Source organism: Diceros bicornis, chromosome 30, assembly GCF_020826845.1.
Source record: "Diceros bicornis minor isolate mBicDic1 chromosome 30, mDicBic1.mat.cur, whole genome shotgun sequence".
Lineage (NCBI taxonomy): Eukaryota > Metazoa > Chordata > Mammalia > Perissodactyla > Rhinocerotidae > Diceros > Diceros bicornis.
This window is the reverse complement of record NC_080769.1, coordinates 4,512,319-4,540,223: the sequence shown is the minus strand read 5'-3', so window position 1 is coordinate 4,540,223 and position 27,905 is coordinate 4,512,319. Positions and strand designations below refer to the sequence as shown.

The window sequence follows — 27,905 nt, the reverse complement described above, 5'->3', positions numbered from 1 at the left end:
GTCTCTTGGTAGCTTGGCTCCCTCGGGGGCATCTGGAGGCTCCTCCCCTCGACTGCCCCCTCCCCGCCAGCGCGGGCATTCTTGGCCAAGGCCGGGCTCGGGCGCCCAGACGCAGTGACGGCGCCGGGCCCGCCCCATTTCGCTCCGCCCCCGCCAGCCCCCCCGCCCCCCCAGCCGCCGCCGCGGCAGCCGCCGCCGCCGCCGCGGTCCCCGCGGCTTCTCACTCCCTCCCTCCTCCCTCCTCCCGCCGCCGCCGCCGCCGCCGCCGCCTCCCTCCTCCCGCCCTGGGGCCGAAGCCGCCGCCACCGCCGCCGTCGCCATGGACGATTCGGGCCTGATCCGCCGCCGGAGGCTGCAGGTAGGCGGCGGCCCCGGCCCTGGGTGGAGAAGAAGGGGTCGGCGCCCTGGGGCGGAGCCCAGCAGGGGGCGGGAGAACTTGAGCCAGGGTCGGTCCGGCGCCCCCTCCGTTGGCCTCGGGACGCTACCCGCGGGGAACGCGGTGGCCGCGCGTCCCGCCGCGCTGGGGACCCCGCCCCTCAGGCGCCGCCCGGGCATCCAGGGAGCTGGCAGAGGGGGTGCAGCCTAGCCCTCCCCCTCGAGGATAGCCTGAGGGGCTCCTGGCCCACCGGAGGGGGAGGGGGCTGGGGCCGAAGTCATCGCCCTGGCGCCCCGCCAGACTGGGGGCGAGGGGGCGCAGAGCAAAGTTATTGCCCCAGGGCTCGCGCCCCTCGGGGCTGCGGCGCCAGCAGCCGCCGTAAACATGTTTGTGCGGCAGCCTGGCCCCTCACCACCCCAGGAGCCCCTTTCCGAGGCGTGGGGACCCCCTGCGACCTGCATGCACCTGCCTGGACACCAGGATTCCTTCCACTGCTCTAATTGGACAGACACCTGGGCAGCCTCCTTCCTCACTCTTCTTTCCACCCCCCTCCACTACAACACCCCCCCCCAACCCCGCGCGCGATCCTCAAGTCCAGCCCAGCTTGTGGGTGGGCGGGAGCGATTTTTAGCTCCTTGCAGCCTTAGAAGATGCTGGTCTCCAGGCTGCGCAGGCGCGGGAGGCATGGGTCCACTGCACGGAGTGGGATAGTGAGGATTGTTTTGGAGTGTGGGGAAGGCGGGACAAATCCTGGCGTCAGGAACTCCCACCTCCGAGATAGGTGGGGATTCTGAAGCTGAGAAGGGCCCTCTTCTGTCTTCGGCGTGCGCTTCTAAGGATTAATACGAGGGTTTGGTGTTGCCCCCAAAGTGACCCCAGAGGGGAAACTGATCAAAACTTCACCCCGAGGCCAGCCTGGGGTCTCGTCCTTCTGAGCCTCTTTGGAGCCTAGCCCCTCGCTAGGTAATCTGGAGGAGTTTAGATAAAGCCTAGCGTGGGCCCAGACTCAAGCTACATTCCTAGCCTGAAGCTTGGGAAAAGAAGGGTAGGATTCCAGCCCGAACTCAGGGTCCCGTCTAATTCAACATCTTTGAAGATGGAGACTAAGGGGGGCTGATCTGTCAGTGCAGCAGGAAAAATCGGAGTCAGACGGCAGGAAGGACTTTCCAGGCGTCTGGATGATGCTGGAGCCAGACCTGGGTTGGAAAACTAATTTGCTTTCAAACAGAGCCCAGATAGCCCCATCAGGGGCCTTGGGCTCTTCAGGTTTTCCCTGGCTTCCCTCTCCATCCCAGGGCTAGGTTAGGAGAAGGGGTTCTGAGAAAAGGGAGGGAGCTGCAGCAAAGCCAGGGCGAGTACGGAAGCAGTCAGATTGGGTCCGCGCCGTCGGGTCCCCGGGAAGGGGGCGGGGCCTGCATGGGGTGTGTCCCCGCCCTCCGGGCCGGCGCCGACTCCCATTGGCTCAGCGCCACGCGGGACTTCTGTCTTCCGCGCCAGACCCCGCCCCTAGCCCAGGACCCTCCCCCTCACCCACCCATCCTTCCTGCCCCAGGCGTCCTCCTGGCCGGGCTAACCCCGCCGGCGTCCTGCCTCTACCTCTTCCCTGGTGGCGGGGTTAACCACTTCGCTACCTGGATACACCCTCATGCACAGGTGCAACCCCTTAGGAGGTGTCCCACAATCGCGGAGCGCCCGAGGGTTCCTTGTGTGCAGTTGAGATCGCACATGTGGGACAGCATCCCGAGTTCGAATGCCCTGGCCGCAGCGCTGTCCATTAATCCCGGGGGGGCGGGGGGAGCAGAATCCGATGGGCAGAGCGGCTCTGCAGCTGGGGATGGAGGTGGCGTCTGTTTACACTGACGCCAAAGATCCAAATCCTCTACCGCTCCAGTATTGCTCCTTTCTTCAACCCTAGAATGTTTAGGGGCGCTGCAGATGGAACTAGGTTCGAGGACTTCGCCCGGTGGAGCTTAAAGGTCTCCCAGGGGCTCACCCTCGAAGGCCCAGTGTACCCGGGTCTGGAGTCCCAGGCTCCTTGGCCGGAAACTCCAGGTCTTTATTTCGCTTGGGCCATTGCGGTCGCGCAGCCCTGCCGGCTGGTCCAAGCTGAGGCTCATTCAAGCTGATCCTGCAAAGACAGGGGGAAATCCTGGTATGGATTTCCGGTCACCCCTGGCTTGGGAGGGCAGGGCTGCCTATCTGGACAGTGTGCCCTTTGACCCCGACCATATGTCTAACCTCTGGACATGGGAGTAAGAGGTCCCTCTGGCCCACCCTCTGTCATGCAGCATGTCCATCCATAATCATAATAACTCCTGTTCCTGTGCCCCAATATTTATTGAGCACTTACTATGTACTAGGCACCATGCTAAGTTGCTAGGCACCTGCATCATCTCACAGAATCCTCTAGGAGGCAGGGACTGTTGGAAGCGTTTTCCAAGGTTATAAGAGGCAAAGCTGAGATTTGGATCCAGCGCTTTCTGCTTTCAGCAGTCATAGAAGGGATCTAGAATATTCCTCATTTTCCCCTGGCTGGAGTCCCCACAAAAGGGCTTTTGAAACCCTCACCCAAATCTTCCCCCCTGCAGCCCTACCTACCTCAGCCTGTGGACACAGAACGGGCTGGAAGGTGGCGCCCCCTTTCCCTGTTGCTCTTGGAAAAGGGTTAGACCTCTGTAATTTCTGGTCCCTGTAGTGACTTCCTGTGTGCTTGAAAAACAGAACATGACCTGCTTCTGATGTGGACACAAAGTTAATACCTATCAATTATTATCAATGCCATTATGGAAAAAGATCACCCAGCTGCCACCTGATTCCCATTTCAAATCTCAGTTTTGAGTCACCCTAACTACCCCTCCCCCCAACTCTGTGAACCTGGCTGGGAGTGGAGTAGAACTGTTGGGGTATGGAGGAGTCATTCATTCATTCATTCATTCAACCTTGCATGCCTGAGCATGCCAAGTTCATTCCTGCCTCCAGCCCTTTGCAGTTTCCTCTACCTGAAATGCTCTCCCCAAAGATCTTCCCATGGCTGGCTCTTATTTATTTTTTTGATGAGGAAGATTGGCCCTGAGCTAATCTCTGTGCCAATCTTCCTCTATTTTGTATGCAGGGCACTGCCACAGCATGGCTTGATGAGCGGTGTGTAGGTCTGCGCCCGGGATCTGGGCCTGTGAACCCCAGGCTGCCGAAGCGGAGTGCAAGACCTTAACCACTACGCTGCCAGGGCAGCCCGCTGGCTCTTATTTTTCAGCAACCATCTTAAAAGTCACCTCCCCAGAGCAGCCCTCTCTGACCATCATGTCCCCCTCCTATCCATTTTCCATCACATCACCTTGCTTAATTTTATTCATGACGTTTATTACTGTCTAAAATTTTCTCCTTCACGTCTACACTCATATTATTTATTGTCTGCTTCTGTCCTCTAAATGCTAGTCCCCCAAAGGCAGGAGTTTTTATTTGTCTCATTCACTGCTGCATCCCCAGTGCTTAGCACAGGGCCTGGCATACAGTAGGTGCTCAAGAAATGTTTTTCAAGCAAAAACTCTTTGTTCATTTGCACAGACACACATTGAGACACCAACTCAGGAGTCCTATACGGGGCCCTGTGCTGGTCTCTGGGGTCGGGAGAGGAATCACCCTGGTATCCTCTCCCCCAAGGAGCCCGGTCCTCGGCGCATGGCCAAGAGTGCAGGTGACAATGCTGATGAGGGGCCTGTCACACCCCACTTCTGCACCTCCAGGGGCTGACAGGGCTTGCGGGTAGCAGCTGCTGGTCCACGCTGACCTCTATCCTTTTGCCCCTTTGCCTTCCAGAAGGATTTGCCCCTGCCGCGGAAAAGCAGCAGGTGAGCCTTGAGGCGAGATGCGCGCGGCTGACCGCCCCCTCTCCGGCCCGGGTGGGGGCGCAGGCGCGCGCGCGGGCGGGGCCAGGCGCCGGTGCACAGCAGCGCCCCCTCCCGGTGGGCGGCGGCCGCACGGCCCTCCCTCCCCCGCCCTCCCCTGCCCGCTGCGGCTCCAGCCTCCGCCCCGCGCGCTCGCTCCCCGCGCCGCCGCCGCTGCCGCACCTGCCACCATGTCGCCGCCGCCGGGTCATGTCTGACTCTCTCTGGACCGCGCTTTCCAATTTCTCGATGCCCTCCTTCCCTGGCGGCAGTATGTTCCGCCGCACCAAGAGGTAGACCCCCGATCCCTCAGACCCTGACCCGGCCCTCCCCCAAAAACCGCCCCTGCGGCGCTGCCACAGGGCGGGGCCCGGGATGCTGCACCCGGTCCAGCTGCGCCAGAGGTGCCCGCGCTGCGCCTTCCTGCCAGGGATGGGGCTGAACGGGGGGCGGTGTGGGCCGAGGCTGGGGGGACTGCAGGCTGGAAAGGACCGCCGCGGGGGGAGGGGGCTGCGCAGGGTGGGGGGTTGCGGCGCCTTTGTCTGCTAGTGCTGCGGGCTCCGCAGCCTGGTGGGGGTAGGGGAAGAAGGGGAGGGTGGGGGGCTTGGCACCCTCAGAACAATAGCCGCAGCCTGGCCTCCCCCCACCCCCATGCCGCGTGCTCCGGCCGCGCTAATATGCTCAGTCACTGCGGCGGGGGGTGAGGGAAATGGAGGGGCTGGGGGCTCCGTCCTCGGAAGCTGGGATCCTGAAGGGCAGAAAGAAAGGGGGGGCTTTTATCATAGCACAGACTCCCTCCCCCCCCCCGGAGAACACAGCCTCATACGGAAAATAGTGACACACAGCGTCACACAGGACATGATGTCACACACACATACACACACACCAGCCCTAGTGGCCCAGATACACCCGGGAGGCGCCACGCACACCCAGACATGCAGCAGCCATAGGTCAGAGGCGTGCACAGACGCGGGGGCACCCAGCGTCCCACACAGACGCGTAAACCCACAGGTAATGTGGTGCACAGCAGTAAGATGGCACATGCATGCTGACCCACACACACAGTTATGCCATCGAGAGGCACACAGACACGTGTGGCAATGACATCCATGCACCCAAGCAGTGTCACAACACAATATCATCTAAGCATGGCACATGCTGTGTCACACAGATGCCAGAATAAGCAGACACAGGAATTCTTGCAGAGATGGAGAGACACACAATGTCACACGTTATCACACACAAGACTCATCCAGGGAATGTCACACATGGTTGCATGCTCAGACATGCCTAGTGTCACAAGGTGTTAAATTCACACACAGTGGATGCCACTCGTGGACACACATGGTGAATGTCACACACAGACGCCAAGACAGGGTCTTGCACCGATGCAGAATGCCGCACTAAGACGCAGACATGTATAAAGAAATCATGCATCATGCACATGTTAGCGCACACAGTGGCACATCTCGTCATGGGCAAGTGGCACTACACACTGTGTCACATAGACACACAAAGGCACAGGTTGTGTCACATAAGAGGAACCCAAGGACTGTCACACATGATGTCACACTAGGTGTGTGGATACACACAGCGAGTGTCAGACGCAGACCCAAGACACACACTCAGTGTCTCCCATGGTGTCATATAGACAGCATGTCTATCACTTCATGACTGACAGTGTGCCCCACATGGTCACACATGATCCACACACACTGGTAGTCTCACACACACGTCACACGCACATCCCCTCCCATACACAGTCCTACTGAGGACTCCATCGCCTCCTCCTCTGAGCGGTCCTCCGGGGGCACCTCCAGGCACACACGGATGGGAGACATGCGGGGATCTGAGATGGGAGGGAGGCTGGTGGGCCCACAGACTCACTGGGCTGCGGCCCAGCTCGGCCCCCGCCTCGTCTTCCCCGCAGCTGCCGCACCAGTAACCGGAAAAGCCTCATCCTGACCAGTACTTCGCCCACGCTGCCGCGACCCCACTCCCCACTGCCGGGACACCTGGGTGAGACAGGGGTGGGTGTGGACCGGACTAGAGGAGGCGTGGCCACAGGCGGGGGACGTGGCCACGGGCAAGCGGTGTGTACATGCCACAGGTGGGGGGAGGGCCGAATCTGGAGACAGGAGGGCCCGGATTGGACGAGGGCGGGGCCAATCCTTGTGTGGGCGTGGTCAGCCCGCAGAGGGCTGGCATTGGCAGGCAGAGGCCCAGGATGGGGCAGAAAGGAGGAGCCATACCTGAGGGGCGGGGCCATCCCAGATGAAGGCCTGGAAGGGGGGTGGGCTGACTCAACAACCAAAACAGCTGAGAAACTAGGGGCCACAGCTAAGGGGGTGTGGCCAACTAATTTGAGTGGGACTAGACTAAAGAGGGGTAGGACTGCTGTTTGCAACCCGCTTTGGGGGTCAGGAGGTCTGATGGGATTGCCTCCCACCCCAGGCCTAAAGATCCCCCTCTTTCCGCCACAGGTAGCAGTCCCCTGGACAGCCCCCGCAACTTCTCCCCCAACACCCCTGCCCACTTCTCGTTTGCCTCCTCCCGAAGGTGAGTCCCTCTCCCCAGGGCCCCAGAACCCTGGCCGGACCCTCCCCACCCTCTGTCTGGGCCGCCATCTGTTCCTTTCCTAATTGCACCTGAGCCAGGGCCTGCGGGACCCGCAGAGTGCCCCAACGTCCCAGCGGGCGCAAGCGCCCAGCCTTAGGGACAGGGCCTATAAGAAGGCGGGGACAACCAGCTACCCGGAATCAGGAAAGGGGCAGGGCTTCCTTTGCCGCGGAGCGAAAGCGCGTGCGCTCTGGTCCCAGGGTCTTAGTCTCCCCTGCCTCGCACTCCCGACCAGCCGTTTCCATAGCAACAGGACAGGGGAGCGGAGATGAGGCGCGCAAGCGCAGACTGCACGGTGCCCATCGAGGGACTCTTGGTTCCCCACGTGGGGGAGGGCGCCTAGGGCTCTCTCTCGAGAGTCAAGAGGAGGAATCTCAGATTTCCCTCCGGAGGTCTCTGCGAGTTTCTGGAGTGTCCCTAAACGAATTTTCTGGGGGCCTTTGGCGAAATTGGAGGAGGCAGAGAGATTCCTCAAATGTTTTTTGCAGAAACTTCTGGGAGTCACCAGGGGTTGCCGCGGGCCTCTTTTTCTTTCAACTTTATTCATACTAAAAACGTCTGAACACCTGCTGTGTTCTGGGCGCTGGGCATATGGGTGAATGATACCCCATCTCTATCCTTGGAGTTGAGTTGGGGTGGCAGGCCAGACCCGGATCCCTGCAAAGGTTGGTGAAGGCTGTGGTGTGGGAGTCACAGGGGACTGTGGGGACAGAGGCCTGCTCCCTTGGGAGAGTAGGGGAAGGTCCCCTCCTCCGTGGAATTCAGCTGAGGGCAATAGGGAGCCAGAAGAGGGCTCCAAGATTGGGCCTGATGGGGTCGCCTGCACGGAGGGTGGGCTGGGAGGCGAGTGGGCTGAGCTGGGGCCCGGCCTGAAGAGAGGAACGAGGGAGGAGTCCCATGCGTGGGAGTGTGTGTCCATGTGAGTGTGCAGGCTGTGCTCCGATGTGGATGTGTGTGTGTGTGAGTTGGTGAGATTGTGAATATGTGAGGCAGCCCGAGCCTACACAGGTGCCCATGGGGGTGTGCATCAGCGTTCGGGTGTGAACATGTGTGAGTGTGTGCCTGTAGGGTTGTCAATACGCGTGAATACATGAGGGAGCATGCCCCTCCACGTGTGTCTCCACGTGAGTGTGTCGTCTGCGTGGGAGTGTCAGTGTGTGGCTGTCTGAGAGTGAATGGGTGACTGAGGGCATGAGGGTGTCTTCGGTGTGTGAACATGAAAATGTAGAGTGGGTGTGAGGAAGTGTGTCTGTGTGTCAGAGTGTGGGTCCTGGGTCTCTGTAAGTGTGTGTGTCTACGTGTAAGTGTATGTCTGGTTTGGCAGGTGTGATTGTGTTAGGGTGGGAAAGTGTGATATTTGGGTCCACGTATGGGATGGTGAATGTGTGTGAACTCGACCACACTAGTCACACTAACACTAGTGGGCATGGCCGTGAGAGTGATTGTGTGTGTGAACGTGAGTGCACCGACGTGGGATCGTGTGTCAGTGTGTGTGTTTTGAGGGAGGGGCCGTTCTTCTCTGAGAGCTTTCTCAGGGGGCCCTCTAGGGGTAGACTTTTAGGGTCCCCTGGGATGACTTCCTTGAGTGGGCTTTTCTGGTACTCCTTGGGATCCACCCTGGGGGCTTGTTGGTGTGAGGATGTCAGGAGAGGAGGATCATGGGAGGAGCAGAGAAGACTGAAGACCTCATAACCTCCCTGACCCTGAGGGCCTTCAGGAGTCTCAGAGCACAGATGTATTCCCCCAGCCCCTGTCCCGGCTGTGGGCGGTGGCTTCTCTTACCCCTGGAGGAGTGGGGGGATGGGTGGGGCCTGGCGGCCTCTGAGCACCTCGGCTGGGTTCCAGGGCGGACGGACGCCGCTGGTCTTTGGCCTCGCTCCCTTCGTCTGGCTATGGCACCAACACACCCAGCTCCACCGTCTCGGTGAGTGGGGCAGGCGGGCGGCTGGGTCGGAGCTGCAGGGGCCCTCACCCAGAGGCCCAGGCCAGCAGCTGGGCTGTCCTAATAAGCGCGTGGGTTACTCCTGCCTTCCGAGAGTGTCACCGTCCACCTGTGAGCGATTGCAGGTCCCTCCAAAGCCCTGTTCTCCACCCTCGATGGATCCTCTTGGGGATCCTACTCATCGCCAGTTTATTTTACAGATAATGACACTCAGGCTCATGTGTTAAGCCTGTTGCCCAAGTGTTGCAGCTGGCCAGAGCCAGGCCACCCCTTCACCCAGAGCCCAATTTCCCAGCCACTGTGATACCCAAAGTCTCCCTGTCCATCTGTCGCTTTTCCACCCGTGTCTCTGCTTCGCTCATCCATCCATTGGTGTGATGTTCAGCAGACATTTATCCAGTGACCGTCATGTGGTGGGCAGGCTCAACGAGCTGGGCAGGGTCCAGGGACTCACGAAGCCCTCATGGGGGGAGACACACCAGTAAGAAGGCATTTACAACACGAGGTGGTCGGATGTGATGGGGGTAGCATGAGGCGAGGTGACAGCAGAGGGAAGGCACCTGACTAAGCCGGGGGTAGAGTCAAAGAAGGCTTCCTGGAAGAGGTGTCGTTGAAGCCAAGACAAACGATCAGCAGGAGTTTGGCAGGTGGAAGAAGGGAGGGAAGGGTGTTCTAGGAAGGGGGAACAGCATGTGCAAACTCCCAGAGGCAACAGCGATCTTGTTGCATTTGGAGAGTTCAAAATAGCCTTGTGTGGCTGGAGCTCTGAGTTGGAAGTGGAGGGACGGATGTGAGGCACGCAGCGATCCTGATCATGCTGGAGCTTGTTAGCCAGGACAGGAGGTGGATTTTATTCTAAATACAGTGGGAAGCCATGGAAAGGCTTTTTTGCTTTATATTAAATTGTATTAAAATTTCAGTCGGAACTATTTGAAATTGTGATTCCATAGGTCATAGATTCTGTGCATTGAAAAAAATTATTTTAATAGATACTGATGGGATGGGGAGTTTTAAACAGGGAATGAGTGATGTGATGTTTAAAAAGATCATTCTGCCTGCAGAATCAAGTGGATGTCCTTGTGTTTCTCCACTGTTATCTGTGGGTCTGTGTTTGCCCCGACCACGTGCCAGGCCCCGACCAGGGACCAAGCAGAGCTAGGTCCCTGCCCTCAAGGAGCAGACAGCAATAACAAATAAGCAATAAAGATATAGTAAGTCAGGAGATAAATACAGCAAGAAGAAATGAGATAGGGCAGGGATGGGGAGTGATAGGTGTGTGTTCAGAGGCCTCCCTGAGGGGTGACCTTTAAACAGAGACTTGAAGAAGGAGTGATTCACTGTAGATGTGCTCCAGGCAGAGGGAATGGTCAGTGCAAAGGCCCTGAGGCAGGAGCGTGCCTGGCTCATTCAAGGACTCTCAAGGAGGCCTGTGCAGCTGGAGCAGAGCAAGTGAGGGGGAGAGTGGGAGGAGGTGATGGCAGGGAGACAGGGCCAGATCCTGCAGGACTTTGGCGGTCACCCTGAGTAAGATGGGAGCCATGGAGAGTTCTGAACAGAGGAGGGCAGTGACTCGACTCAGATTTTAACAGGCTCCGTCTGGCCACATCTGTGTCTGTCCCTGTCTCCTGTCTCTCCAGGAGTCCCAACTTGAGCCCTGGGATCCCAGGATCCTAAGTCGGGTCCTGATCCGGGCCCTGCCCTTGGCCCGTCAGCCCCCGGAGTCCCAGCCCAGGGTCCCGAGCTGTGGGGGGCCCGCGGTGGCTCTGACCCCGGCCCCGCCCCTTCCCCCAGTCTTCCTGCTCCTCCCAGGAGCGCCTGCACCAGCTGCCCTACCAGCCCACCGTGGACGAGCTCCACTTCCTCTCCAAACACTTCGGGAGCACCGAGAGCATCACGGACGAGGATGGCGGCCGCCGCTCCCCGGCCGTGCGGCCCCGCTCGCGGAGCCTCAGGTGGGCGGGCATCCCCCCTCCAAGCTGGCGGCTGGGGGCTTGTGCACTGCGAGACCCCTGCCCCCGCGAGTAAAAGGCTTGCAACGTGCTGGATGAGGACACCTGTCTGCAGCTCCGGAGGCAGGGGGCTGGACAGGATGGGCTTCTCTCCCCGCAGCCCCGGGCGCTCCCCCTCCTCCTACGACAACGAGATCGTGATGATGAACCACGTCTACAAGGAGAGGTTCCCCAAGGTGAGGCGGGCGCGGGGCCGCGGGGAGGCCGGGCGGCCGGAGCCCTCGCTCGCCTGAGCTCCGCGCGCCCCCTGGTGGCCGGCGCGCGCAGCGCAGGTTCCCGGCGGCCGCAGCCTCGGGGGCGGCCCCGCGCCGACACCCCCGCCCCATCTCGCTCCCTCCCGCAGGCCACCGCGCAGATGGAGGACAAGCTGCGCGACTTCGCCCGCGCCTACGAGCCGGACAGCGTGCTGCCGCTGGCCGACGGCGTGCTCAGCTTCATCCACCACCAGATCATCGAGCTGGCCCGGGACTGCCTGACCAAGTCCCGCGACGGCCTCATCACCACCGTCTACTTCTACGAGCTGCAGGAGAACCTGGAGAAGCTGCTGCAGGACGTGAGTGCGCGGGGAGGCCGGCCCTCCCAGGCTCCGCGCCCCCAGCCTGGCCGTGCCTCCCTTCACCCGCGTCCCGGCAGGGGGCGCCTCCCGCGCGCCGGGCGCAGGAGTGCAGCTGGGATTCAGAGGTGGGTGAGGACTCGGTCTGCTCTAGGTGTACCGGGGGAGGCAGGAACTGAACCCCCCTCAGCTCCTGCAGCTCTTTACTCCAGTCTCATCTCAGGTGGTCTCCTAGACCGCCTGTTGAAAACCTCAACCTCTGCTGGCTCTCACCACCCACTCTCTCTGTAGTTTTCTCCTTAGCACTTGGCACCATCCATCATGTGTGTTTTTGCTTGTCTTATTTCTTGTCCCACTTACTCAAGCGTCAGCGCCACAAGTGGGTGATGAGGTTGTCTGTTTGTTCAGTGTCCAGCATACAGTAGGTGCTCAATAAATGTTGGTCAAATGGATGGATGACTGAATTAATAAATGAAAGTAAACGAGGTAATGCTCCCATTCAAGTCAATGATCATGGATACCATTTAGTGGACACCAACTGTGTGCTAGGGCACTAGGAACACAGCAGTGAACAAACCAGAGGAATATTCCTGCCCCTCGTGGGGCTGATATTCTAGCGTGGGAGATGGGTCGGAAACGTGGAAACAGACAAATCAAGGAATTTGATGATTTCAGCTGATGCTCAGGGCAGTGAAGCAAAAGTACAGGACAACGGGATGGAGTGTCAGGGCTTCCCTTGCAAGGTCCAGGAGGCCTCCCTGGAAGAGGTGACATTGAAATTGGGACGAGAATAATGAGGAGGTGGCAGCTGTGAGAAAATGTGTCCTGAGCAGAGTGAACAGCACATGCACAGGCCCTGAGGTGACAAGGCAGTCTGGGAAATTCCAGGAGCACAGAAGCCAAGTGACTGTACTGTCTTGAAGATGAGGTTGGAAAAGGGCCTACAGGCCAGAATACGGGGCTCTGGGCTCCAGGCCCTCTGCCCAGACCCAGAGGGCAGTACGTTGGTGTCATTACGGCTTTGGCATCAGATCTGGTTTGAGTCTGGACTCTGCCACTAGGTCTGTAGGAGTTAAGAGCACAGACTCCAAACGGCCTAGATTCACATCCGGCTCATTACCTACTTGCTATGCAGCCTTCGCCAAGTCACTTAACCTCTCTGTGCCTCAGCCCTTTTGCTGTAAAAAGGGGATGAGCTCATTCATTAATTCCACAAATATTTATTAAGCACCTATTCTGGGCCCAGAACTGGCCTAGAAGCTGGAGAATCAGCTGGAAATAAAACAAACAAATAAAATTCCAAAATTGTTATCTGGAAATAAAATAAAACAGAGCTGGGACTAGGATAAGGCAAGTGATGCATTTTTTCCCCTCAGACCATTAAAGTACTTATTGACAAAATGGAAAAGCAGGTGTATTAAAACTTAACATTGGGCCGGCCCCGTGGCTTAGCGGTTGGGTGCGTGTGCTCTGCTGCTGGCGGCCCGGGTTTGGATCCCGGGTGTGCACCGACGCACCGCTTCTCCAGCCATGCTGAGGCCGCGTCCCACATACAGCAACTAGAAGGATGTGCAGCTGACATACAACTATCTACTGGGGCTTTGGTGGAAAAATAAATAAAATTAAAACTTAACATTGTTTTAAGTTTAAATACTTTATAATTAAGCCAGAATTTATTATACTTTTGCTTTCCTGGTTTTAATGGAAACAAACTCATCAATAATAATATTTTCATTAAAACCATTAACCATTTAAAAAACATGTCTAGATGGCCCTTTGCTTCAAGTTCCAATCTGGCTTGGCACAGCCTTGTGGAATCCTGGCTTTATTTAAATTTTGTTATTTTGCTAATTGTGGACTTTTTGCATGAATTTCGATTTTTTCAAATATTGCATTAAAATATTCGTTATCTTGATGACTGAGGTTTTTGATGCCCCAGGCGAGTGCCTTGTTGCCTCCTCTTCATCTCGGCCCTGAGAGACATGATGGATAAATTAATACGTGGCGTGTTCCAAGGAGATTCATGTGATAGAAAAAAGGGAAATAGAGTGATGGTGTTTGAGGGTGCTGCCAGGAGATGGGGTGCGGTTTTAGACTGAGGTGAGGGGTCAGGGCAGGCCTCCATGAGGAGGTGACAACTGAGCAGAAGCCTGAAGGGGGAGAAGTAGGGAGCCACTCAGGGATCCGAGGCAAGAGCAGGCAGAGGGATTCTAACTCAGGCCAGGCAGAGGGATTCTAACTCAGCCTGTTTTGAAGACAAATTGAGTGAAGGTTTTAGGACTGTGTTTGCTAAAATAATAACCATCATTATTTTACCGTGTGGCCTGGGCCTCGGTTTTCTCACCTGTAAAATGGGATAACAGCAGTGGTTGGTACCCAGTGGGGTTGGGAGAGGGGCCTGGCTGTGGCAGGGCGCCTGTGAGCCGCACCCCCACTGCGCCCCCATACCCGCCCCCGCCAGGCCTATGAGCGCTCCGAGAGCCTGGAGGTGGCCTTCGTGACTCAGCTGGTGAAGAAGCTGCTCATTATCATCTCGCGCCCCGCGCGGCTGCTCGAGTGCCTGGTGAGGGGGCTGGGCGCGGCCGGCGGCTGGCGGGGGGCTGTGGGGCCCCGGAGCCCGCGGCGAGCCCCTCCCTGCCCTGCCTCAGGAATTCAACCCCGAGGAGTTCTACCACCTGCTGGAGGCGGCCGAGGGCCACGCCAAGGAGGGCCACCTGGTGAAGACCGACATCCCCCGCTACATCATTCGCCAGCTGGGGCTCACCCGGGACCCCTTTCCAGGTGCCGGCGGGTGGGCACGGGGCTGCGGGCGACCCCCGGGCCCCGCCCCCGCTCACTCTCTGCCCCTCCCCAGAAGTCGTGCACCTAGAGGAGCAGGACAGCGGTGGCTCCAACACGCCGGAGCAGGACGACCTCTCGGAGGTAAGGCCGGGTCGCCCAGTGGTCTGCACTCTGGTGCCCGCTGGGCAGGCCATGGCTCACCCCCTGCTCCCTGCCCTCAGGCTGGGTGGATCTCTTGGTCTGAGCCTCAGTTTCCCCATCTGTAAAATGGGTTAACAATAGCTCTTCCTCCATGACCTTTTCTCTTTTCATAGTAAAATACACAAAGCATAAAATATACCACTGTAACCATTTTAAAATGAATAATTCAGTGGTATTTAGTACATTTACAATGTTGTACACCCCAAAAGGAAACCCTGTACCCATTAAGCATTCACTCCCCATTCCGCCGTTGCTCAGCCCCTGGCAACCACCCATCTGCTTTCTGTCTCTATGGGTTTGCCTATTTTGGAGATTTCATATAAATTTTATATAAATTTATATTTCACATAAATTTCTAGATATTTCATATAAATTGACATTCACCCTTTGGCCTTCTGTGTCTGGCATAATGTTTTCAAAATTCATTCATGTCGTAGCCTGAATCAGAGCTTCATTCCTTTTTATGGCTGAATAATACGCCACTATCTGGATGGACCATATTTGCTTATCCATCATCAACTGATGGACATTTAGGTTGTTTCCATCTTCTGGCAATTGTGTGAAGAGTGCTGCTGTGAACATTTGTGTACAAGTATTGGTTTGAACAACTGTTTTAGTTCTTTGGTGTATATATATATAGGAGTGAAATTGCTGGGTCATATGGTAATTCTTTGTTTAATTTATTGAGGAACCCCACATGGGGTTTTCAATGGGTTGAGCATCTCTCTGTGTTAACGGCTCAGCATAGTGAAAATTGCCATAATCCCACCCCCAGGCCAACCACACGTTGGCAGATGGTCCGTGTCTAATGGAGACAGCCTGCCATAACAGCCACACGTACATTTTCTCTGAACTGCCTAGTGTTTTTCAAAAATTTGAAGCAAAATGTAGAAATCAGAAGATTTTGCCTCAAAATCTTGGTTTGGGCCTCCTTTTGAAAAATCAGAGGTTCTGACAACACTGTGGTGGAACCAGCTGGCACTGAGTTGGGGCTCCCCTAAGATATGGGGAACCTGCTCCCCAGTCACCCCTGGCCCCCATCTGGCCTGCCTGGCCCCTGAAGGCATTTGAGTTTGTAACTTCTGTTTAAATTGTGTCTATGAGTTAACACACATATACACACACATCTTTCCTTTATATATACTGTATATTGAAAAGAATCTCACTATCCGTGCCGTTTGTCTAATTTTTTGAATAGGTAATGGAGTGACATCACTCAAAAGTCTAAAACTCTAAAAAGGTATTTATCTTCAATTGTTGCTTATAGGATTCTACGTAACTCCATTCAATCAAACTTGTTAATTGAGTGATTCAAATCTTCCATCTCCCTATTCTTTTTCTTTCTTTTTCTTTTTTGGCCCGATTGATCTAATAGTTTCTGAGAGATATGTGTTAAATCCTTGTTTTGAGCAATTTCTCCCTGTAATTCTGTCAATTTTTGTGTCAGATATTTTTAGGCTACATTCTTAGGAGCATACAAGTTCAATATTTTTATATAGGTCTTTGTATATAATAGGTCTTTTATATAATATATCATAGGTCTTTTTATGTAATATTTATGTAATAAATCTCTTTGTCCCTAAGAAAAATAAAAATAATTTTCAAAAAAGGTATACAGTGAAAAACTTATACCTACTCTTATCCCCCATCACCCTATATCCCCAAAATATTATTAGTATATGTGCTGCCAAGCACCTGCCAAATATGATTAGATAGCTCTATTTTGCCACTTTTTCTACACAAAAGCTTATGGTACATATTGTTCCTTGCTCTTTTTCCCACTTAATAAAATACTTTGGAGAACTTTCTGAATCGATGTGCTGAGAGATTCCTCATTCTTTTTAACAGTGTCACAATATTCCTTTATACAGATGCCCCTCATGTCTTTATTTCACCAATTTCCTATAGATGAACATATAAATTGTTCCCAGTCTTGCAATGAGGAAAATACTACATATGTCATTTTTCACATGTGCAAACATATCTGTAGCATTAATTCAAAAGTGAAATTCCTGGATCAAAGGGAACATGCATTTGTAATTCTGATATACACCAAAGTACCTTCCATGGGGGTCGAACCAATTTACACTCCCAACAGAAAAGTATAAAAGTACCTTTTTACTGGGGCCGGCCCCGTGGTTTAGTGGTTAAGTGTGTGCGCTCTGCTGCTGGTGGCCCGGGTTTGGATCCCGGGCGTGCACCGACACACCGCTTCTCCGGCCATGCTGAAGCCGCGTCCCACATACAGCAACTAGAAGAATGTGCAGCTATGACATACAACTATCTACTGAGGCTTTGGGGGAAAAAATAAATAAATAAAATTTTTTTAAAAAAGTACCTTTTTACTTTGCCTACAGAGTCAGGCTTTTGGATTTTTTTTTACCAATCTGCTAGGTGAAAAATGGAATCTGGGGATAGTTTTAATGTGTCCCTCTGTCATTATATGTGAAGTTTAGCATCTTTTCATATGGTTAAGAGCTCTAATTCTAGTTCACATATCTTGCCTATTTTTTCTCTTCAATTGGTAGGCTTTTCGTTATTGATTTCTGGGAGCTCTTTATATATTAGGGTGATTATCCATTGTGTAGGCTTTTTTCCTCATGGAAAGAAGTTAGGAATATGGCTTCAGAGTAAGACAGTTTGGGGTTCCAGTCTTGACTTTGTTACTCCCTCACTGTGGCACTTGGATGAAGGGCCCCCCCGTGCCTCAGTTTCCCCACGTGTGAAATGGAATAACAATAACCCCAATCTTATGACGATGATGGTGGTGGTCTCCGTCTTCCTCCTGCAGGGCCGCAGCACCACCAAGGCTAAGAAACCACCTGGAGAGAATGACTTTGAGACCATCAAACTCATAAGCAATGGTGCCTACGGGTGAGCCACCCGGGGCTCTGGCGGGGGGAGGGTGGCGGAGGCCGGGTGTCTCGGAGGTGACGGCCGGTCCTCGCTCTCTCCCCCTGCAGCGCTGTCTACCTGGTGCGGCACCGGGAGACCCGGCAGCGCTTCGCCATGAAGAAGATCAACAAGCAGAACCTGATCCTGCGCAACCAGATCCAGCAGGCCTTCGTGGAGCGCGACATCCTCACCTTCGCCGAGAACCCCTTTGTGGTCGGCATGTTCTGCTCCTTCGAGACCCGGCGCCACCTCTGCATGGTCATGGAGTATGTGGAAGGTCTGGTGCCTGCGAGGCTGCAGGGAAGTTGGGGGGTGCACGCTGGTCAGGGTTGCTGAGTGGCCTGCCTGAGCCCCAGTCACCATATTGACTCTCCACCTGTGTGTGTCTCCACCTATTTATCTATGCAGTCATCGACCATCCATTGCATCTGTTTATCTCTGTCCATCCATCTATTGGTCTATCTGTCTTCATTTCATTCAATATAGATACATCCATCCAGTTATCCATCCATCCACCCATTCTCCATCCATCTACCCATTCTCCATCCACCCGCCCATTCTCCATCCACCCGCCCATTCTCCATCCATTCTCCATCCATCTGCCCATTCTCCATCCATCCGCCCATTCTCCATCCATCCGCCCATCCTCCATCCATCCGTCCATCCATCCGCCCATTCTCCATCCATCCACCCATTCTCCATCCATCCGTCCATTCTCCATCCATCCGTCCGTCCTTCCATCTATCCATTTGCTAGTCCATCTGTCATTCCATCCATACATCCATGCACCATCTCTCCATCCAACCATCCATCCATTTGATTATATATCTATTTGTCCATCCATATATCTGTTTATCCGTTTTGCATCTATTTTTTTAAATTAATAGACTTCATTTTTTAGAGCAATTTTAGGTTTACAGAAAAATTGACTAGAAAGTACGTTGAGTCCCCACACACCCCCTCCTGCCAGTTTCCCCTGTTATTTACTTCTTGTGTTAGTGTTGTCCATTTGTTATAACTGATGAACTAGCATTGATACATTATTAGTAACTAAAGTCCATAGTTTATATTGGCGTTCATTCTTTGTGTTGTACATCTATGTTTCATCCATCCATCTTTTTCTATATGTAGTCATTCATTCATCCATTTATTTATTCACCCACCTACTCACCATCCATCAATCCACCATTATCTGTTTATCTATCTATCTATCTATTTATTTATTTATTTATCTTTGTGAGGAAGATCAGCCCTGAGCTAACATCTGTGCTAATCCTCCTCTTTTTGCTGAGGAAGACCGGCTCTGAGCTAACATCTATTGCCAATCCTCCTCCTTTTTTTGCCCACAGCCCCAGGAGATAGTTGTATGTCATAGTTGCACATCCTTCTAGTTGCTGTATGTGGGACGTGGCCTCAGCATGGCCGGAGAAGCAGCGCGTTGGTGCGCGCCTGGGATCTGAACCCGGGCCGCCAGCAGCAGAGCGCACACACTTAACTGCTAAGCCACGGGGCCGGCCCTGTTTATCTATTTATTAATCCATCATCCATCCATCCACTATCCTTATTTTTATTCATTCATCCAAACCTCCATTCCAGCATCCATCTTATCTAGCTAGCTAGCTGTCTCCATCCATTCATCCACAATTCATCCATCAGTTTATCCATCCATTTGTTATCCATCCATCCATCTAATCACCGATGTATATATTTTTCATTTGTTTATCCTTCCATTCATGCTTCTATTTACCCAGATATTAATCCATCCATTGCCCAAACACACACATGTACTGTGGTTATTAGGACACATACAAGACCCTATGGCTACAGCTGTGCTGTCCCCAAGTCTTAGTCAACCATCCGGTCACTCAGCAGATGTCCCCTCATCTCCCTCATGCCACATGCGGTGCTGGGCTCTGGTGGCACAGTGAGGGCCCAGACAGACACACCCCTCCCTCGTGGAGGTTATATTCTGGTCTGTGTAGAGAGTCAATAAACAAGAAATACAAGCCACAGGAGACAAGGTCATTTCATATTGTAAGGATCGCAACGAAGACCACAAGGCTCAAGGAGGCCGTGGGGACGTGGGTGGACAGGGTCCTCTGACCGGGAAGAGGGAGTCCCAAGCCCAAAGTCTCCTAGGTAAGAAGGTGTCTGGATTTGGAGGAGCAGCGAGGAAGCCAGTGGAGCTGGAGCCGAGTGAACGAGCAAGAGGGAGAGCAGGGGGAGACGGGGATGGAGTGGTGATGGGGCCGAGACGCAGGGCATTGCAGAGCCCACGGTGGCACTGGACTTCATTTGAGTGCCGCAGGAAGCTGCTAGAGGGTTTTTAGCAGGGTTGACATGGTCTGACCTATTTTAAGAATGTCTGTTTAGTTGCTGTGAGGAGGGCAGACACAGGAAAGCCAAGATGGAGGCAACTGCACAAGTCCCAGCGCAGGCGGAGGAGGAGAGAAGTGGGCAGAATTGGGATCTCTTTGGCGGGTGGAGCACACAGTAGGTGTGTATGCTTGGGGCCTCCTGAGTGTGGCCCAGCCACAAAGTCTCATTTGAAAGTCAGTTTAGCTTGGTTGTCAGCATAAATGTGTGTCAGGATTACCTGGGGTTGTAGCCAAATGCAGATTCCTGGGCCCCACCCTCAGAGCGTCTGATTTGTCGGTTTCTGACACCCAGCTAAATCTGGCTCAAGGGAAAAAAAAAAAGGAAAGAAAGAAAGAAGAAGTTTATCACGTATTGACATGTGATAAAAAAATCAATGTCACCTTCAGGAATGGCTGTATCTAGGTGCTCAAATCATGTCATCAAGAATCTCTTCATCTCTCAGCTCTGCTGTCCTGTGTGTGGAATTCCCTCTAGACAGGCCCTCATATAGCAAGGTTGCCATTCAGCAGATCCCAGTTTACATCGTATGAGTTTAGCAGTTTTTGTGAAAATAGAGGGAAATGTTTGAGGGCTGACTGGAGGATATCTGGTCCCTGTAAGAAAAAGGAGGAACGGATATTGGGGGAGACTAAAATATGAGTGGTGCTTACAGTAAACCCGCTGGGGGCCAGGAATCTACATTTTAAGGCCCCAAACCCTCAAGATTTAGACTCCAAGGGATCAAGGGCCATGCTCCCAGACTCCGTTGGTAAGCAGGCAGGCTTTGGTCCTGACCAAATCTCACCTCCACCATCAACTCTCTGCATGACCCAGCCTCGCTCTGAGTCTCAGACCATCCGACTTTGGAGGATGGCAAAGGGGACAAGAGAAGCCCAGTAGAGGGCACTCCCCATGTGACCTGGGGAGACAGAGGTTCCTCTCTGAGCCTCAGTTTTCCTTAGCTGTAAAGTAGGGGCCACGTGAGGACTTGGTGCTGCGTCCGTCTGGGCTGGGGGTGCCTCCCTCTTCACGTGGGCCTACTCCTTCACCCCAGGGGGGGACTGCGCCACCCTACTGAAGAACATTGGGGCGCTGCCTGTGGAGATGGCCCGCATGTACTTCGCGGAGACGGTGCTGGCGCTCGAATATCTGCACAACTATGGCATCGTGCACCGCGACCTAAAGCCTGACAAGTGAGCCGTGACCTTGCCCCTCACTCCGGCTCGCCCCTCGGGAGGCCGCGGCAGGGAAGGGCCAGGAGTGAAGCGGACGGACCTCGCCTCTGAGACCCCCGCTCGTGTCCGCAGCCTCCTCATCACCTCCATGGGGCACATCAAACTCACGGACTTCGGCCTCTCCAAGATGGGGCTCATGAGCCTCACCACCAACCTGTACGAAGGCCACATTGAGAAGGACGCCCGGGAGTTCCTGGACAAACAGGTGTGTGTGCGGGCGTGGGGGTCACCGCGGGGCCCCGGGCCTGGTGGGGGGCGCGGCTCCTGCCGAGGCCCTCCTGCGGCCAGGGCGCGGGCTGACGGCCTGCCCCCAGGTGTGTGGGACCCCAGAGTACATCGCGCCGGAGGTCATCCTGCGCCAGGGCTATGGCAAGCCGGTGGACTGGTGGGCCATGGGCATCATTCTCTACGAGTTCCTGGTGGGCTGCGTGCCCTTCTTCGGAGACACGCCCGAAGAGCTGTTCGGACAGGTCATCAGTGGTGCGTGCCTCCGCGAGGGGCAGGCGGGGCATGGGGACACGGGCTGGCCCAGGGCCCCGTGGACTCCAAAAGCGACCCCCAGCCCCGCCTCGCTCTGCAGACGACATCCTGTGGCCCGAGGGGGAGGAGGCCCTGCCCTCGGACGCCCAGCTCCTGATCTCCAGCCTCCTGCAGACCAACCCTCTGGTCCGGCTCGGGGCAGGTAAGGGGTCTGCTGTGCAGGGAAGTTGAGGACTGGGGGCCTGTCGTCAGGGAGCGGGGCTCTGAGAGCTGTGGCCCTGGGGGGGAAGACAGGGGTGAGTCGCTGGGCTGCGGGGCCGGCCATCAGCTGTCGCCGGAATGCCCTCCCCGCACCCCCACGCCTTCCCCCCAGGCGGCGCTTTTGAGGTGAAGCAGCACAGTTTCTTTCGAGACCTGGACTGGACAGGGCTGCTGAGGCAGAAGGCCGAGTTCATCCCCCACCTGGAGTCCGAGGACGACACCAGCTACTTCGACAGTGAGCGGGGACAGGGGGCGAGCTCCGGTGAGAGGGGACTCAGCAGGGCAGACCAGCCTCCCAGACCGAGGACAGGGCTGAGGCGGTGGGGGGTCGTGGCCTGGCCTGGGGGCGGGGCTCAGCCTGAGAACAGGGTAAGAAACGAGGTTGGGGTGTGGGTGGGGCCTGGTGGGGCCTGGACAGACCTAAAGTTGGGCAGGGCCTGGGCTAGGGGGCGGCTAGAACCCAGAACGAGGCCGGGCGTGGGCTGGCCTGAGGCAGAGCTGGGTGGAGAGCGCGCTCGGTGGGGTCTGGGGGTGCGTCCTCTCCGGAGGCGGGGCCAGCGGAGCCTCTGACAGTGGGGCGGGGACCCAGCCTGGGGGCGGGGCCTGAATCAGACCCCAGAGTGGGGCCGGGGCGTGGCTCCCGCGGGGGTGTGATCTGAGGAGAGGGCCGTGCCCCCGTCCCCAGCCCGCTCAGACAGGTATCACCACGTGAACTCCTATGACGAGGATGACACGACGGAGGAGGAGCCGGTGGAGATCCGCCAGTTCTCCTCCTGCTCCCCGCGCTTCAGCAAGGTGGGCCGAGGCGGGGCGAGGGGCGGGGCGAGGCGGGGGCGGGGCCTGGGTGGGGCGGTGCAGAGAAGGCTGCGGGAGCGGGGTCCCAGGCCCAAGGTCTCAGGCTGAGGGATGGGGTCTGGGAGTGCTGGGGCCTGGGAGGAGGCAGCACGAGGGGCCTGGGACAGGCCTTTGGCATTAAGCGGAATCTAACGGGAACCTGGACAGTCGTGGAAATGAGGACCCACAGTGGGGCGGGGCTAGGTCTAGACGGGGCGGGGTCAGGACTTGGGATGGATAGGATGAGCAGCCGGGCCGGGGCAAGGTCTCACTTTGAGGAGCAGCGTTTAGGGGTGCAGGGCCCAGCCTGGGCGAGGGTGCACATAATTGGGTGAGGCCTGGGAAGGTGGGGCCAGAAGGAGAGCAGATTCTTCAGGGCATGGGCGGGGCAGGGCCTAACTTTGTGGGGTGGCGCCTGAGCTGAAAAATTGTAGCTGGCTGGGGGACGGCCCAGAATTGGGCGGGGCCCGGCCTTGGGAGGGAGGAGCGTGGTTTGGGGGGGGGGGGTGTCCAGTAGCGGGAAGCCGATTGGTTCGGGAGCGAAGGCGGGGCTGGGGGGCTGGGCTTGCCTCCCACCACCACCCACCCGCCCTTGCAGGTGTACAGCAGTATGGAGCAGCTGTCGCAGCACGAGCCTAAGACCCCCGTGGCGGCAGCGGGGGCCAGCAAGCGGGAGCCGAGCGCCAAGGGCCCAGAGGAGAAGGTGGCCGGCAAGCGGGAGGGCCTGGGCGGCCTGACCCTGCGCGAGAAGACCTGGAGAGGGGGCTCCCCGGAGATGTGAGCAGGGGCAGGTCTGGGCTTGGGGGCGGGGCCAAGGGGCGTGTCTCCTCCGACCACGCCCTCTTTGCACAGTAAGCGCTTCTCCGCGTCGGAGGCCACCTTCCTGGAGGGGGAGGCCAGTCCCCCGTTGGGCGCGCGCCGCCGTTTCTCGGCGCTGCTGGAGCCCAGCCGCTTCAGCGCTCCCCAAGAGGACGAGGATGAGGCCCGGCTGCGCAGGCCTCCCCGGCCCAGCTCCGACCCCGCAGGCTCGCTGGATGCACGGGCCCCCAAAGAGGCAGCTCAAGGGGATGGCACCCCCAGCGCCGGGGACCCCGAGGCCAGTGAGTGCCCCCTCCTGCCGCCTTCCCCAATTCCCTTGTGGCCATATACTGAGCATTCAATGAGCCTGGTACTGTTTATGCAAGATCTCATGTACTCTTTACACCCCAACCTGGGATTCTCATCAACGTGAGGAACACCCCATATTCCATGCTCAGTCAGTCAACAAATATATCTGAGCCCTTCTCTGTACTGGGAGCGGTGCTGGATGCACATATTACCTGCTCTCATGAAATTCACATTCCAGCAAGGGAGAGAAGTGGCAAAAGCATTCCAGGCAGAGGGAACAGCATGCAAGAAGTCCGTGGCCTTGGACTGACCCCTAACAGACCTGCTCTGTTGCAGCTGACCGCTCACGCCCAGGCGACCTCTGCCCACCCTCGAAGGATGGGGACACATCAGGCCCTAGGGCCACTAATGACCTGGTTCTGCGCCGGGCGCGGCACCAGCAGCTGACAGGGGACCCTGCGGTAGAGAAGAGACCTTCTCGAACCGGGGGCAAAGTCATCAAGTCAGCGTCTGCCACTGCCTTGTCTGTCATGATTCCTGCAGGTGACGCTGGGCCCCACCTGGCAGGGGAGGGCTGCCCCCGTTTGTGCCAGGATAGGCCAATGAAAACACTATATTTTGGCCGTGGGATGTGATTGGCTCCGGGATGAACCAGTGAGAACCCTGGGACTTTGTTTGACGTGGGGGGGGGCAGGTACAGGGAGAGCTGTGTCTTGTCGCCCTGACTCTGACCACATTTCTGTGTCTGCAGTGGACCCCCATGGAGGCTCACCCCTGGCCAGCCCCATGTCTCCACGATCTCTCTCCTCTAACCCGTCCTCGCGGGACTCCTCACCCAGCCGGGACTACTCGCCGGCTGTCAGTGGGCTCCGCTCCCCCATCACCATCCAACGCTCGGGCAAGAAGTACGGCTTCACACTGCGTGCCATCCGCGTCTACATGGGTGACACTGATGTCTACAGCGTCCAGCACATTGTCTGGGTGAGCACTCATGGGTGGGGTCTGGGTCCCAGGGTGGGGAGTGGGGGGGAGAAAAGGCCCCCTAGGGATAAGGGACAGCTCAAACTCTGGAACGAGGCAGGCTGGATGAGACTGCACTGTGACTGGCGCCGTCACTTGCCTCTCTGAGCCTGTTTCTTCATTTGTAAAATGGGGAGAATAATTACTATTTCATAAGGTGTTAGGAGCATTACCGTGCACGCAGAGCTAAGTGGCACATAAGCTTAGAGAGCTTTCCTTGTTACCAATCCTGTTAACCCTGTGGGCTGCCCTGTCCCCAGCACGTGGAGGAGGGGGGCCCAGCCCAGGAGGCGGGGCTCTGTGCTGGGGACCTCATCACCCACGTGAACGGGGAGCCTGTGCATGGCATGGTGCATCCTGAGGTCGTCGAGCTGATCCTTAAGGTGAGTGAACGGGAGGGAGCGCCCTGGGGGGAGGATGGGGGAGAGCCTGGGGAGCTGAAGCTGCCTGAGCAGCCTCCAGCAGAGCATTTCCCCTCCTTCTTCCCCCAGAGTGGCAACAAGGTAGCAGTGACCACAACGCCCTTCGAAAATACCTCCATCCGCATCGGACCCGCACGACGCAGCAGCTACAAAGCCAAAATGGCTCGGAGGAACAAGCGGCCCTCTGCCAAGGAGGGCCAGGAGAGGTGGGTGGGACCAAATGCAGTGGGCGGGGCTATAAACAGCAGGCCTTGGAACACGCGTGGTTTTTTTGGACAGTGGGCGGGGATACGGTGGGAGGATCACAGGTGAGGACAGAAGGGAGGTGCACCGAGTGAAGGGCAAAAACAAGAGAACAGAAGGAGAGGCTGGGAAAGTGGGAAGTGCCTGGAAAGGAAGCGGCGCCAGGCTCGTAGGCCGGGAGAAAAGCATTGTGGGAGCGTCTTGGCCAGGTGGGCAGGGCCAGCAGATGTGGACTAGTGAGGGCGCCGTCCAGGAGATGATCCTGCCTTGTTGGATGTCCGTATTTAGACGACTGGGAGAGGCTAGGAGAAGGGATTTCTATCTGGAATGAGCATGCGAGACAAGACTGGGCCAATTGAAATCATTTCGTTACTTACAGGTAGGAGGAGCTAGGAGAGGCGGGTGGGGCCGGGAGAGTGTTCTGTTTCTATTGGTGAGTTTGTCGTGGACAGGGAGCAGGGATTTGAGTGAGAGCAGCCAGATAGCTGGGTCAAGTGAATTTCTTCCTTCCCTGATAGGTGGGTTTAGCTGGAGAGGGCGGGGCTGGACCTGTGGGCGTGGCCAGGAAAGATTGGTTCTGTTTTGCCGGGTGTTTTTAGCTTGGACTGGGAGTGGCCAGAAAAGAATGGAATGGGTAGGGCCTGAGGTGGGAGGAGCCAAGCGGAACTAAGGGGAGTTCTTTCCGCTTTGATGGGTGGGCCAGGAAAGGTGGGTGGGGCCCACCTGCAGAGGGCGGGGCCAGACGGGGTGGGCGGTCCCAGAGGCTGTGGTGCGGCCCTGAAGTGGGAGGAGCCGGGAGTTCTGGAGTCAGGTCAAGGGTAGGTGGCTCCTTCCTTGTCTCCCAGCAAGAAGCGCAGCTCCCTCTTCCGCAAGATCACGAAGCAGTCGAACCTGCTGCACACTAGCCGCTCGCTGTCGTCGCTGAACCGCTCGCTGTCGTCCAGCGACAGCCTCCCGGGCTCGCCAACGCACGGGCTGCCGGCGCGCTCACCCACTCACAGCTACCGTTCGACACCTGACTCCGCCTACCTAGGTAGGCTCCGCGCCTGCGCACGGCCGGGGGCGGGGCTCTGGCTCTGCCTGCCGCGCGCCTCACCCTCTCTCGCCCGCTCGCCCGCAGGCGCTTCGTCCCAGAGCAGCTCGCCGGCGTCGAGCACACCCAACTCGCCGGCGTCGTCGGCGTCGCACCACATCCGGCCCAGCACGCTGCACGGCCTGTCGCCGAAGCTGCACCGCCAGTACCGCTCTGCGCGCTGCAAGTCGGCCGGCAACATCCCGCTGTCGCCGCTGGCGCACACGCCGTCCCCGACGCAGGCCTCGCCGCCGCCGCTGCCGGGCCACACCGTGGGCAGCTCGCACACGACGCAGAGCTTCCCGGCCAAGCTGCACTCGTCGCCGCCGGTGGTGCGCCCGCGCCCCAAGAGTGCCGAGCCCCCGCGCTCGCCGCTCCTCAAACGCGTGCAGTCGGCCGAGAAGCTGGGGGCCTCGCTGGGCGCCGACAAGAAGGGCGCGCTGCGCAAACACAGCCTCGAGGTGGGCCACCCGGATTTCCGCAAGGACTTCCACGGCGAGCTGGCGCTGCACAGCCTCGCCGAGTCGGACGGCGAGACGCCCCCCGTGGAGGGGCCTGGAGCGCCCCGGCAGGTCGCCGTCCGCCGCCTGGGCCGCCAGGAGTCGCCCCTGAGCCTGGGCGCGGACCCGCTGCTGCCTGAGGGCGCCCCCAGGCCGCCAGCGTCGAGTAAGGAGAAGGAGTCCCCCGGCGGCGCCGAGGCCTGCACCCCGCCCCGCGCGTCGATCCCCGGGGGCCGGACCCTGGAGAGGGACGCCAGCGGCACGCGACACCAGAGCGTGCAGACGGAGGACGGCGTGAGCGGGGCGGCCAGGGCCGTGGCCAAGGCGGCGCTGAGCCCAGTGCAGGAACACGAGACGGGCCGGCGCAGCAGCTCGGGCGAGGCAGGCACGCCCCCGGTGCCCATTGTCGTAGAGCCCTTGCGGCCCGGGCCCAAGGCCGAGGCCCCCCAGCCTCCAGGCACGGACTCCAAGGGGTTGCAGGAATCTATGCCCTTGGTCCCTCTGGCACCTGAAGCCCCCCGGGGCCGGGAGCGCTGGGTGCTGGAGGTGGTGGAGGAGCGGACCACGCTGAGCGGGCTTCGCTCCAAGCCCGCCTCCCCCAAGCTTTCCCCGGACCCCCAGACCCTTTGCCCAGTCCCGTTGAAGAGTGCACCGAGCAGCACAGGGCCCGCAGCCCCACCCGCTTCCCTCCTCGTCCCGGCCACCAAGCCCGAGGTGGGGCTGGCCTCCCGGTGCCCTGCTGAACCTGTGCCCCCAGCAGGCCTGACCAAAAAAGGGGTGCCCTGCCCCACCCCCCCGGGCCCATAGCCGAGGGGGCCGCTGGCCCTGTGCTGTACAGCCGCCTGTATACATATGTACACATATAAATAAAGTCCGGCCGTGCTGCGTGAGCTTTCTGGGGCTCACCCCTCCTCCCCTGGCCAGGCCAGACATCAAGTTCCCACCCTCTGCCTGTGTGCTTGCTGAGGGCGGAACTTCAGCCCTGGCTGCCCTAGACAGGGAAGTGAGACTTGGGTGGACCCTTCTTTGTGGTCCCACTTTGGGTCTCACTGATGTGCCAGCTATCCCCAGACCCACAGCAGCTGCAGTGCTATTCTGGAGGAAAAGTTAACA

General features: G+C 57.3%; 1 protein-coding gene across 2 annotated transcripts; it reads left to right on the top strand.

Annotated features, from left to right (window-relative positions):
• Positions 1–319: 319 nt before the first annotated feature.
• Positions 320–27,865, top strand: MAST1 (microtubule associated serine/threonine kinase 1). 2 transcript variants are annotated; one of them, XM_058525578.1, is made up of 27 exons: positions 320–358; positions 4,193–4,224; positions 6,191–6,279; positions 6,744–6,819; positions 8,725–8,803; positions 10,613–10,773; positions 10,931–11,006; positions 11,174–11,383; positions 13,845–13,946; positions 14,032–14,164; positions 14,238–14,305; positions 17,157–17,239; positions 17,329–17,537; positions 20,673–20,811; positions 20,926–21,058; positions 21,168–21,333; positions 21,434–21,535; positions 21,707–21,829; positions 22,280–22,389; positions 23,027–23,205; positions 23,281–23,528; positions 23,872–24,078; positions 24,287–24,516; positions 24,816–24,938; positions 25,047–25,183; positions 26,066–26,253; positions 26,341–27,865. In XM_058525578.1, the coding sequence occupies exons 1-27, from the start codon at positions 320–322 to the stop codon at positions 27,597–27,599; spliced, it is 4,701 nt and encodes a 1,566-aa protein (XP_058381561.1). In that variant the 3' UTR covers positions 27,600–27,865. The 2 variants fall into 2 exon arrangements, with proteins under 2 accessions (XP_058381561.1, XP_058381560.1); XM_058525577.1 differs by lacking the exons at positions 320–358; positions 4,193–4,224 and adding an exon at positions 4,425–4,553.
• The last annotated feature ends 40 nt before the right edge of the window (positions 27,866–27,905 follow it).

Excerpts from the sequence above, each read along its gene's own strand:
- MAST1 (XM_058525577.1), top strand. The coding sequence starts at position 4,471 with ATGTCTGACTCTCTCTGGACCGCGCTTTCCAATTTCTCGATGCCCTCC. Across the intron at positions 10,774-10,930 it reads CCCCGCTCGCGGAGCCTCAG|CCCCGGGCGCTCCCCCTCCT; the intron begins GTGGGCGGGCAT and ends CTCTCCCCGCAG. Across the intron at positions 11,384-13,844 it reads TGGAGAAGCTGCTGCAGGAC|GCCTATGAGCGCTCCGAGAG; the intron begins GTGAGTGCGCGG and ends CGCCCCCGCCAG.